The sequence below is a fragment of the Nerophis ophidion genome, linkage group LG23 (genome assembly GCF_033978795.1).
Source record: "Nerophis ophidion isolate RoL-2023_Sa linkage group LG23, RoL_Noph_v1.0, whole genome shotgun sequence".
Taxonomy (NCBI): Eukaryota; Metazoa; Chordata; class Actinopteri; order Syngnathiformes; family Syngnathidae; genus Nerophis; species Nerophis ophidion.
In genome coordinates, this window is record NC_084633.1 from 39,514,877 (window position 1) to 39,528,292 (window position 13,416).

The 13,416-nt window shown below is 41.6% G+C and overlaps 1 protein-coding gene across 6 annotated transcripts in view; it reads left to right on the top strand.

The window, feature by feature from the left end:
* Positions 1 to 13,416, top strand: part of LOC133541251 (zinc finger CCCH domain-containing protein 7B-like) — an 83,588-nt gene that overhangs the window by 14,930 nt on the left and 55,242 nt on the right. For all 6 annotated transcript variants that reach the window (XM_061884531.1, XM_061884527.1, XM_061884528.1 and 3 more), the window contains 4 exons: positions 4,199 to 4,241; positions 4,342 to 4,487; positions 9,012 to 9,054; positions 9,155 to 9,300. In XM_061884531.1, the coding sequence (XP_061740515.1) occupies positions 4,199 to 4,241; positions 4,342 to 4,487; positions 9,012 to 9,054; positions 9,155 to 9,300 (378 nt within the window). The remainder of the gene's footprint in view (positions 1 to 4,198; positions 4,242 to 4,341; positions 4,488 to 9,011; positions 9,055 to 9,154; positions 9,301 to 13,416) is intronic.

Consider the following 13,416-nt stretch of genomic DNA (forward strand, 5'->3'; position numbering starts at 1 on the left):
ATACTGTATGTAGTAGGGTTGGGCCATAATGGCTGAAAACTGTTATCAGTCGATATCTTGAAATTATTCATATTTTATGACTTTGGAAAATAAGGACCAGGACAAAAATATCTGAAATATAAGGATTTTTTATTTCAAATGTAACTTTCTGTGATTTATAATATTTTAGCTATCATGACAGAGAGGGAAATGTCAACACAAGCATGGAAAACACAACAAAATTAGTCAAATTACGTTGAACACTTTAGATTAGATCAGATGATTTTGTTTCAAAGGGGACAATGCAATTTCATAAAACACATGACTACACATGGCAGAATTAGCCAGAGGGCTAGTTGTCATCTGTAGTCCCCTGGCCATGATGTAAAAAAGGCAGGGAAATTACAATTTGAAAAGAAAAAGAAAAGAAAGAGAGAAAAAGCAACAACAAAAAAAGCACACAATACATATACAATATGATAAAAAAATTAAATACAACATTAAATCTACAAGCAGCGATGGACGGGACCGACTTTTGCTGGTGTTTCCTGCCTTTACCCATTCAACATATCTTTACCTCCACATTACTTACCTTCCCTGCATCCTGGGGTCACACTGGTGCTTCTTTCTGTCACCCATACAGGCTGGTGCTTCCTGCCAACATCCAGATAACCTATATTTACCTGCACATTACCTACATTTTTTTTATCCTGGAGTCAAACTGTTGCCTCCTTCTTTCACCCAGTCAACATATCTTTACCCGCACAGTACCTACCTTCTCTGCATTGTGTGGTCACGCTGGTGCTTCCGGCTTTTAAGCGGCCATCTTGAGACGGAATCAGCGCAGCAGCATTAGCGCAGAAGTTCTTTGAAGGCTTGTAAAATCATAACCGGAGCAGTTATTAAAACTCTTTTCGCAACTTTTAATCTGAAGGGTTCACTGTGTGAGTTTGAAGCTGACACAACAAATGTGCTCAGAGGAGATAATGTTTGAAAAAAGGTGAGGTGTTTTTACAAAACATTTGTTTTGAAGGGGTAATTGTCAACTTCCTGTTGATTTTTGCTGAAGGATGTAAATGAATGAATCAATCAATCAATGTTTATTTATATAGCCCCAAATCACAAATGTCTCAAAGGACTGCACAAATCATTACGACTACAATATCCTCGGAAGAACCCACAAAAGGGCAAGGAAAACTCACACCCAGTGGGCAGGGAGAATTCACATTCAGTGGGACGCCAGTGACAATGCTGACTATGAGAAACCTTGGAGAGGACCTCAGATGTGGGCAACCCCCCCCCCTCTAGGGGAATGAAATGTAGGTGTAAGTGAGACCTACATAGAGGTTTTTGTTACAAGCAGTTTTGTCTAGTCACTAGAGGGCAATTTTGAGTTTTGGGGTTTGTTTTTTTTATTAGATTGCAATTTTCGCCAGTCCTGATGTGTGTGTGTCCAGTTTGGTGAGTTTTGAAGCATTATGAGGGGGTCAAATTACAGCTCAAAGAGGCAAAAATTTATTTTTTTTAGGAAACTTTTGTTTTGAAAGGGTTTTTGCCAACTTCCTATTGATTTTTGCTGATGGATGTTATTTTATGAAATCTAGGTCTAAGTCATACCTACATAGATGTTTTCGTTTCATGTCTCTGCGACATTCCTAACGGAAGTTACAAGCAGTTTTGTCTGTGTTTTTTCCTAGGGGGCGCAACAGCGCAAATTTGAGTTTTGGGGTTTGTTTTTTTTAATTAGATGGCAATTTTCGCCAGTCCTGATGTGTGTGTAAAATTTGGTGAAGAATGTTAAGGGGGTCAAATCACAGCTCAAAGAGGCGGCGGTACAATGATAATAAAACCTTAGAAATACAATAGGGTCCTCTGTCCCAAAGTAACATTCGGTCCCTAATACCATCAAAACAGGCTCATCTTTTAGTGCTGGCAGCTCTAGGTGTTGATAAGCCATATTTTCCATTTTTTTGTGAAGGCTTTGTAAGTTGTGAGCAGTTTAACCTCCTCAGGTCAGACTTCCACACATTTGCACTCCTTACTTAGCAGGCCCTTTTACTGAAAGTGCAGAGGAATTTAACAGTCACCTCTGACAGAGCCTCCAGTCTTTCTTTGGCTGGCGAACTTTGCTCATGCAGAACTTTAGAGCTCACTTTGAAGTCTGCAAATGTGAAGTCTTTCCAAATACTGTATGTTTTTTTACAATGACAGTTGATAATGCCTAGGTATTTTTTTATCCGTAACTTTACTTGCTTGTTTGGACAAGATGTCCAATGTTTTTGTTGAACCCTTAGCAGCCTGAGACCAGCTAGTAAGGCAATAGTTGAAGTGGCGGAAAAATCATCGAACGCAAACACAAATTTGCAGCTTTGGTTGACATTTCATTTCCAATTGCACGAAAATTTGCCAGATTAAACTTTATTATTTGACAGAAATTGCCAATGTGGACTTTAAAAGGAAAGCTCTGAATCTATTACCAACCCAGTATATTTATATTGGCTGACAATTTTTATTGTTTTTCCATGAATATGTATGTTGGGGTCAGATGGTACTTAGGTACGTACATGACTACAGTTTAAGAAAGGTTTCTGCAAGCAAGTTGTAACATAGGACATTGTTTTAGTGAGTTTAGCAGCAACAATGTCTTCGGTGTGACTATGGAGGAAGAAAAGCATTCATGAAGCATTCAACTTCAGGACAAAGAGTGGGCAAATCATTCATATAGAGGCTGAAGAAAAGGGGGCCAAATACTGACTCCGCTTAACAATAAGAGCTTAAAAAAGAAATGCTTGAGCACTGCTGATTGGGGCAATGCTGCCCCCACTGTGTAAAAGAGGAAGTGCACCTCACTGTTGAATACCAAAGTAAACGTAAACACTGGTCTTACATACACTATATAGCCAAAAGCATTTGGCCATCTGCCTTGACTCACATATGATGTCGGTCCACCTTTCAACTCTTCTGGAAAGGCTGTCCACAAGGTTGCTGAGTAGCGCATTGGTAAAGTCACACACTGATGTTGGTGGAGAAGGCCTGGCTCTCAGTCTCCGTTCTAATTCATCCCAAAGGTGTTCTATCAAGTTCAGGTCAGGACTCTGTGCAGGCCAGTCAAATTCATCCACACCAGACTCTGTCATCCATATCTTTATGGACCTTGCTTTGTGCACTGGTGCACAGTCATGTTGGAAAAGGTAGGGGTCCTCTCCAATCTGTTCCCACAAAGTTGGGGGCATGGAATTGTCCAAAATGTTTTGGTATCCTGGAGCATTCAAAGTTCCTTTCACTGGAACTAAGGGGCCAAGCCCAACTCCTGGATAAACAACCCCACACCATAATTCCTCCTCCACCAAATTTCACACTCAGCACAATGCAGTCGGAAAAGTAGCGTTCTCCTGGCAACCTCCAAACCCAGACTGGTCCATCAGATTGCCAGATGGAAAAGCGTGATTCATAACTCCAGAGAAGGCATCTCCACTGCTCTAAGGTCCAGTGGCGACGTGCTTTACACCACTGCATCCCACGTTTTGCATTGGACTTGGTAATGTATGGCTTAGATTCAGTGGCTCGGCCATGGAAACCCATTCCATGAAACTCTCTGCGTACTGTGCGTGGGCTAATTGGAAGGTCACATGAAGTTTGGAGCTCCGTAGCAACTGACAGTGCAGAAAGTATTTGCACCATGCTGACCTCTGTCAGTTTACGTGGCCTACCCCTCGGTGGCTGAGTTGCTGTTGTTCCCAAACTCTTTCATTTTCTTACAATAAAGCCGACAGTTGACTTTAGAAATTTGTAGGAGCGAGGCAATTTCCGGACTGGATTTGTTGAACAGGTGGCATCCTATGACAGTTCTACGCTGGAAATCACTGAAAGCGGCTCTTTCAATTACAAATGTTTGTAGAAACAGTCTCCATGCCTAAGTCCTTCATTTGACACACCTATGGCTGTGCCAAGTGATTAGGACACCTGATTGTCATCATTTGGATAGGTGGAGACCATACTTTTGGCAATACATTGTATGTTCTTAATACGTTCAACAAACAAAGACAGAACACGTCACATCCCTACAGATTACGTGCCCATCACGAAACAATGTTGTCGTTTTATCGCCCAGCCCTATAATTTAATGTTTACAATTTGTCAGAATAACTTGTTGTTCTTCTCTTATAAGATAAATATACTGACTGTGAGACGTTCTCCTTTTTATGTGCACCGTACTTAGGTGGCTGCTAACAACATGAAGTCTTTGAGTGGACCTGCGGCAGGTGAGGATCAACATCACAGAACCCTTTTCTTCATTTTCGTGCACATCTTCTTGAAACTGAACAGAACACTGAATCAGATTCCATGTGTTCGTTTCCTCAGTCCGTTTACCCAGCATGCCTCAAGCGGAGCTTCCTGTCAAAATAAATAACGGAGCGGCCGCAAGCCTGGACACTTTGGACGACTGTCTGGTGATTGGAGACGACTTGGACAGCCTGCTGGACTCCATCCCTAATGAGCATGCTCAGGTAAACACGGATGTGCTGGCGACAAGACAAGACCACTCTCCACTCATAAGAAGCCACGCTGCAACATAAACATGCAAGGCTGTCCTTCAGAGACCTTGCATTCACTCATTTTTACCACAGCTTCACGTGGCCAACTTCAGACCCTCAAGGCTGTGATTGGTCGGCTGTTCGTAGGTTTGTTACAAACCCCAAAAGCAATGAAGTTGTCAAAACAAAAAAAGAGAATACAATGATTTGGAAATCCTCTTTAACTTATATTCAATTGAATGGACTGCAAATACAGGATATTTCATGTTCACACTGAGAAACTTTGTTATTTTTTGCAAATTTTAGCTCAATAGTGTGAGAGTCCAGTGACAGTCCAGAGTGGATCTAACATAATAGTGTGACAGTCCATTCCATAGTGGATCTAACATAATAGTGTGAGAGTCCAGTCCATAGTGGATCTAACATAATAGTGTGACAGTCCATTCCATAGTGGATCTAACATAATAATGTGAGAGTCCAGTCCATAGTGGATCTAACATAATAGTGAGAGTCCAGTCCATAGTGGATCTAACATAATTGTGAGAGTCCAGTCCATAGTGGATCTAACATAATAGTGTGAGAGTCCAGTCCATAGTGGATCTAACATAATAGTGTGACAGTCCATTCCATAGTGGATCTAACATAATAGTGTGAGAGTCCAGTCCATAGTGGATCTAACATAATAGTGAGAGTCCAGTCCATAGTGGATCTAACATAATAGTGAGAGTCCAGTCCATAGTGGATCTAACATAATTGTGAGAGTCCAGTCCATAGTGGATCTAACATAATAGTGAGAGCCCAGTCCATACTGGATTTAACATAATATTGTGAGAGTCCAGTCCATAGTGGATCTAACATAATAGTGAGAGTCCAGTCCATAGTGGATCTAACATAATAATGAGAGTCCAGTGTATATTGGGTCTAACATAATAGTCTGAGAGTCCAGTCCATAGTGGATCCAACATAATAGTGAGAGTCCAGTCCATAGTGGATCTAACATAATAGTGAGAGTCCAGTCCATAGTGGATCCAACGCAATAGTGAGAGTCCAGTCCATAGTGGATCCAACATAATAGTGAGAGTCCAGTCCATAGTGGATCCAACATAATAGTGATAGTCCAGTCCATAGTGGATCTAACATAATAGTGAGAGTCCAGTCCATAGTGGATCCAACATAATAGTGAGAGTCCAGTCCATTCTGGATTTAACATAATATTATGAGAGTCCAGTCCATAGTGGATCTAACATAATAGTGAGAGTCCAGTCCATAGTGGATCTTACATAATAGTGAGAGTCCAGTCCATAGTGGTTCTAACATAATAGTGAGAGTCCAGTCCATAGTGGATCTAACATAATAGTGAGAGTCCAGTCTATAGTGGATCTAACATAATAGTGTGAGTCCAGTCCATAGTTGATCTAACATAATAGTGAGAGTCCAGTCCATACTGGATTTAACATAATATTGTGAGAGTCCAGTCCATAGTGGATCTAACATAATAGTGAGAGTCCAGTCCATAGTGGATCCAGCATAATAGTGAGAGTCCAGTCCATAGTGGATCTAACATAATAGTGAGAGTCCAGTCCTTAGTGGATCTAACATAATAATGAGAGTCCAGTCTATAGTGGATCTAACATAATAGTCTGAGAGTCCAGTCCATAGTGGATCCAACATAATAGTGAGAGTCCAGTCCATAGTGGATTTAACATAATAGTGAGAGTCCAGTCCATAGTGGATCCAACGTAATAGTGAGAGTCCAGTCCATAGTGGATCCAACGTAATAGTGAGAGTCCAGTCCATAGTGGATCTAACATAATAGTGAGAGTCCAGTCCATAGTGGATCTAACATAATAGTGAGAGTCCAGTCCATAGTGGATCTAAAATAATAGTGAGAGTCCAGTCCATAGTGGATCTAACCTAATAGTGAGAGTCCAGTCCATAGTGGATCTAACCTAATAGTGAGAGTCCAGTCCATAGTGGATCTAGCATAATAGTGAGAGTCCAGTCCATAGTGGATCTAACATAATAGTGAGAGTCCAGTCCATAGTGGATCTAACATAATAGTGTGAGAGTCCAGTCCATAGTGGATCTAACATAATAGTGTGACAGTCCATTCCATAGTGGATCTAACATAATAGTGAGAGTCCAGTCCATAGTGGATCTAACATAATAGTGTGAGAGTCCAGTCCATAGTGGATCTAACACAATAGTGAGAGTCCAGTCCATAGTGGATCTAACATAATAGTGAGAGTCCAGTCCATAGTGGATCTAACATAATAGTGAGAGTCCAGTCCATACTGGATTTAACATAATATTGTGAGAGTCCAGTCCATAGTGGATCCAACATAATAGTGAGAGTCCAGTCCATAGTGGATCTAACATAATAATGAGAGTCCAGTGTATATTGGGTCTAACATAATAGTCTGAGAGTCCAGTCCATAGTGGATCCAACATAATAGTGAGAGTCCAGTCCATAGTGGATCTAACATAATAGTGAGAGTCCAGTCCATAGTGGATCCAACGCAATAGTGAGAGTCCAGTCCATAGTGGATCCAACATAATAGTGAGAGTCCAGTCCATAGTGGATCTAACATAATAGTGAGAGTACAGTCCATAGTGGATCTAACATAATAGTGAGAGTCCAGTTCATAGTGGATCCAATGTAATAATGAGAGTCCAGTCCATAGTGGATCCAACATAATAGTGAGAGTCTAGTCGATAGTGGATCTAACATAATAGTGAGAGTCCAGTCCATAGTGGATCTAACATAATAGTGAGAGTCCAGTCCATAGTGGATCTAGCATAATAGTGAGAGTCCAGTCCATAGTGGATCTAACATAATAGTGAGTGTCCAGTCCATAGTGGATCTAACATAATAATGAGAGTCCAGTCTATAGTGGATCTAACATAATAGTCTGAGAGTCCAGTCCATAGTGGATCCAACATAATAGTGAGAGTCCAGTCCATAGTGGATTTAACATAATAGTGAGAGTCCAGTCCATAGTGGATCCAACGTAATAGTGAGAGTCCAGTCCATAGTGGATCTAACATAATAGTGAGAGTCCAGTCCATAGTGGATCTAACATAATAGTGAGAGCCCAGTCCATAGTGGATCTAACATAATAGTGAGAGTCCAGTCCATAGTGGATCCAACATAATAGTGAGAGTCCAGTCCATAGTGGATCTAACATAATAGTGAGAGTCCAGTCCATAGTGGATCCAACGTAATAGTGAGAGTCCAGTCCATAGTGGATCTAACATAATTGTGAGGGTCCAGTCCATAGTGGATCTAACATAATAGTGAGAGTCCAGTCCATAGTGGATCCAACATAATAGTGAGAGTCCAGTCCATTCTGGATTTAACATAATATTATGAGAGTCCAGTCCATAGTGGATCTAACATAATAGTGAGAGTCCAGTCCATAGTGGATCTTGCATAATAGTGAGAGTCCAGTCCATAGTGGTTCTAACATAATAGTGAGAGTCCAGTCCATAGTGGATCTAACATAATAGTGAGAGTCCAGTCTATAGTGGATCTAACATAATAGTGAGAGTCCAGTCCATAGTTGATCTAACATAATAGTGAGAGTCCAGTCCATACTGGATTTAACATAATAGTGAGAGTCCAGTCCATAGTGGATCTAACCTAATAGTGAGAGTCCAGTCCATAGTGGATCTAGCATAATAGTGAGAGTCCAGTCCATAGTGGATCTTACATAATAGTGAGAGTCCAGTCCATAGTGGATCTAACATAATAGTGAGAGTCCAGTCCATAGTGGATCTAACATAATAGTGAGAGTCCAGTCCATAGTGGATCTAACATAATAGTGAGAGTCCAGTCTATAGTGGATCTAACATAATAGTCTGAGAGTCCAGTCCATAGTGGATCCAACATAATAGTGAGGGTCCAGTCCATAGTGGATCTAACATAATAGTGAGATTCCAGTCCATAGTGGATCTAACATAATAGTGAGAGTACAGTCCATAGTGGATCAAACATAATAGTGAGAGTCCAGTCCATATTGGATCTAACAAAGTAATGAGAGTCCAGTCTGTAGTGGATCCATCATAATAGTGAGAATCCAGTCCATAGTCAGACCAGCAGGAGATCATCTTGAGTGGAGACAAGTCAGCAGCGCAGAGACGTCACCAACTGATGGACAGATGAGCGGTGTATGTATGTATGTTTGTGAATATATATATATATATATATATATATATATATATATATATATATATATATATATATATATATATGTATATGTATATGTATGTGTGGGTGTGTACATATATGTGTATATATATATATATGTATGTAGATATGTGTATATATATATTTATGTGTACATATATATATATATGTGTGTGTGTATATATATATATATATATATATATATATATATATATATATATGTATACACAAACTTGTTCTTCTTCTTCTCTTATAAGATAAATATACTGACTGTGAGACGTTCTCCTTTTAATGTGCACCGTACTTAGGTGGCTGCTAACAACATGAAGTCTTTGAGTGGACCTGCGGCAGGTGAGGATCAACATCACAGAACCCTTTTCTTCATTTTCGTGCACATCTTCTTGAAACTGAACAGAACACTGAATCAGATTCCATGTGTTCGTTTCCTCAGTCCGTTTACCCAGCATGCCTCAAGCGGAGCTTCCTGTCAAAATAAATAACGGAGCGGCCGCAAGCCTGGACACTTTGGACGACTGTCTGGTGATTGGAGACGACTTGGACAGCCTGCTGGACTCCATCCCTAATGAGCATGCTCAGGTAAACACGGATGTGCTGGCGACAAGACAAGACCACTCTCCACTCATAAGAAGCCACGCTGCAACATAAACATGCAAGTTGCAAAAAGTTAGCGGACATCCATTGTTTAATTTCATTAAGACACGCCTCCAGCTGACTACAATCCGGCGTGTTGGTCAGCTTTAGGGGCATGTAGAGTTGGCTGTCATCAGCATAACAGTGGAAGCTAACACGTATGATGTCACCTAGCGGCAGCATGTAGATGCTGAAGAGTGCAGGGCCAAGGACCGAACCCTGGGGAACTCCACACGTTACCTTAACGTAGTCCGAGGTCACATTGTTATGGGAGACACACTGCATCCTATTAGTAAGATAAGAGTTAAACCAAGACAAGGCTAAGTCTGACATACCAATACGTGTTTTATATGCTCTAATAAAATATTATGATGGACGGTATGGAAAGCAGCACTAAGATCAAGAAGCAGCAACATAGATGACGCATTAGCATCCATCGTTAGCAATACATCATTAGTCATTTTTGCGAGGGCTGTCTCCATAGAGTGATTTGCCCTGAAACCGGACTGAAAGTGTTTACAGAAATTGTTAGACACTAAGTGTTCATTTAGCTGCTGTGCAAGAATTTTTCGGAGGATTTTCAAAATAAAGGGAAGGTGGCATACCGGCCGGTAGTTTACCATGAGGTCAGGATCGAGGTTAGGTCTTTTGAGCAGAGGATGAATAACCGCTTTTTTGAATACTAGGGGAACAGTGCCAGAGGAAAGTGATAAGTTTATAATATTTAGCTCTGATGGTCCTAATATGACAAACAGTTCCTTGATAAGTTTCTTAGGAAGTGGGTCAAGTAAACATGTTGTATGTTTTATCCCATTTACACGCCGTAGGAGTTCCTCTAATGTTACTTGATCAAAAAGAGAGAGACTATTTAGGAGGGCAATATCTGACATATGTACCTTTGTAGCTGTGTTAATAAAACCCAGTTGTAGCTTTAATCTCTTTTCTAATGAGTTAAATTTTCATACTAAAGAAATGTATAAAGTAATCTGCCGAGTGGGTGGAGCTACTAGGAGGAGTCCCTTGTTCGGTTAGCGATGCTACTGTACTGAACAAATATTTAGGATATCGCTAATACTTGTTAATATTGAAGTCCATTCATCCATCTATTTTCTACCGCTTATTCCCTTTTGGGGTCGCGGGGGGCGCTGGCGCCTATCTCAGCTACAATTGGGGGGAAGGCGGGGTACACCCTGGACAAGTCGCCACCTCATCGCAGGGCCAACACAGATAGACAAATTAAGTTTTGTTGGCGCTTTTTGGATGTTTTTTATTGTTTTTTCATGGGCGGAATAAAGGACCTCCCATTGGCTCCGCTGTAAGTGGACTTGTATTTATGTTTATTTAATATTTAAAATTTAAAAAAGCATAAAAAAAATAATCCATTCATGGTCATGTCTTTCATTAAGATTGTAAACGATAAACACTCCAAAAAAAACTGCACTTCCCCTTAAAGAGAATCAGTGTCCTCCACAGGAGACATGTTTTTAGTTCTGTTTAGAAAATACATTTTTTTTTTAATAGTTAACCAGCAGTTAAACGTTTAACGATGTCAATACTTCGCAATTTGACGTATAGTTTCGCTGCGTTTGAAATATTTTTTCTGGGTGACGGTTTATGACTGGGCGACAAACTACATCTCCCAGAATCCTTTGCCTGGCCAGCAAGATGGGGTGGGAGGTTGATCAGGAAGTGAAGTGTGTTTGTGCTTCCTAGTAGATGAGAGGAATTGTTTTTTTTTTGGACATTTCCTCAAAACATGTCATTTATTTGGTAACAAACACAAAAACAAAACATTACCTCTTTGGCGCAGGTAAGAAAGTCTGCGTCTTGCAAAGCGAAGTGTGCCACTTTGCTCTCGAGTGTTACCAAGGCAACACAGCCAGCCTATCACGGAGGGAAATCACCCCCAAAAATAATTATACACCACAGGAAATTGAAAAACTGTTTTATAAATCCTCAATCCAAACATCTTTTACCGCTTGTCTCTCTCGATATCATAGAAGGGGACTCGGCCAGCCTGGACAGACCTGGCCAACGCTTAAGCGGCAGATAAAAACAACACATCAAGTTTTTGTTTGACGATTTCACATGTCACGGCATTATTGTGAAGACTTTGAAACCAAAATACCGCGGTATCAGCCCTCGTGCACACCATTCACTAGGAGAGCTACGGCAGTCATTGGTGTAGAGCAGGGATCGGGAACCTTTTTGGCTGAGAGAGCCAAGAACCCAAATATTTTAAAATGTATTTCCGTAAAAGCCGTAAAATATTTTTTTAACCCTGAACACAACTAAACACGTGCATTTATAAGTAAGACTAACATTTTTAGAGTATAATTGGTCTCTTATTCTTTGTAATAACATTGTTATTCAGAAGCTAACTGTGGAGGGGGCGTGGCCTGCGGGCCTGCACCGAAACGGGGTGTTGCCAGGACCGGCTTCGAAATCAGCGACAGGTGCGTAGACGGCCCACCTGGGCCTTGTTACCTAATCACCTGTCACTATGTTATAAGCAGCAGCCAGGAGGAGAGACGGGGTTGGTGCTGGAGCCAGAGCGCGAGCCAGAACGAAAGAAAAAAAGACAATTGCTGGAAAGCAACTGAGAGACTTATTGAAAAATGAAACAATACTGTAACCCTGAAACAGGGTCTCATGTCGGTTCTTGGTGGTCTGAAGAACCCCCAGGAGGGCAAGCCCCACACTAACCAGACGGATATAAACAAAAACAAAAAAATGGATTAAGAATTGTTGCAAACAAGAATCGCGATTAATCTGAAAAACTTTTTTTTTTTTTTTTTTTTAGACCTATTCCTCATCCTTTGTTTTGTTTTCAACCACAACTCTGATCATTTTTATGTATATATTTTAAAATTGTAATACAACATAATTATAAATATTAAATTTAAATGTGTATATATATTTGAATAGTCTATATATAAATACATAGGTTGATTGGCAACCCTCCAAGTCCGAGTCCATGGTTCTCGCCCGGAAAAGGGTGGCGTTTCACATCCGGGTTGGGGAGGAGACCCTGCCCCAGATGGAGGAGTTCAAGTACCTCGGAGTCTTGTTCACAAGTGAGGGAAGAGTGGATCGTGAGATCGACAGGCGGATCGGTGCGGCCTCTTCAGTAATGCGTACGCTGTATCGAACTGTTGTGGTGAAGAAGGAGCTGAGCCGGAAGGTAAAGCTCTCATTTTACCGGTCGATCTACGTTCCCATCCTCACCTATGGTCATGAGCTTTGGGTCATGACAGAAAGGACAAGATCACGGATACAAGCGGCCCATATGAGTTTCCTCCGCCGGGTGGCAGAGCTGAAGTGAAGTGAATTATATTTTTATATAGCGCTTTTCTCTAGTGACTCAAAGCGCTTTACATAGTGAAACCCAATATCTAAGTTACATTTAAACCAGTGTGGGTGGCACTGGGAGCAGGTGGGTAAAGTGTCTTGCCCAAGGACGCAACGGCAGTGACTAGGATGGCGGAAGTGGGAATCGAACCTGCAACCCCTAAGTTGCTGGCACGGCCACTCTACCAACCGAGCTATGCCGCTGCAGAGCTCTACCTTAGAGATAGGGTGAGAAGCTCAGCCACGAGGGGGAGGGGGAGTGCTCCAAGTAAAGCCGCTGCTCCTCCACATGGAGAGGAGCCAGATGAGGTGGTTCGGGCATCTGGTCAGAATGCCACCTAAACGCCTCCCTAGGGAGGTGTTTAGGTGGCATATCCGACCGGTAGGACCCCCGGGAAGAGCTTGACGAAGTGGTTGGGGAGAGGGAAGTCTGGGCATCTCTGCTTAGGCTGCTGCCCCCGCGACCCGACCTCGGATAAGCGGAAAAAGATAGATGGATGGATGGATGGATGGATTGGATTGGCAACCCTAAATGGGCCCTAATGTGTGAATGTAAGTGTGAATGTTGTCTGTCTATCTGTGTTGGCCCCGCGATGAGGTGGCGACTTGTCCAGGGTGTACCCCACCATCCGCCCGAGTGCAGCTGAGATGGGCTCCAGCGACCCCATACAGAACAAGCGGTAGAAAATGGATGGATGGATATATATAAAT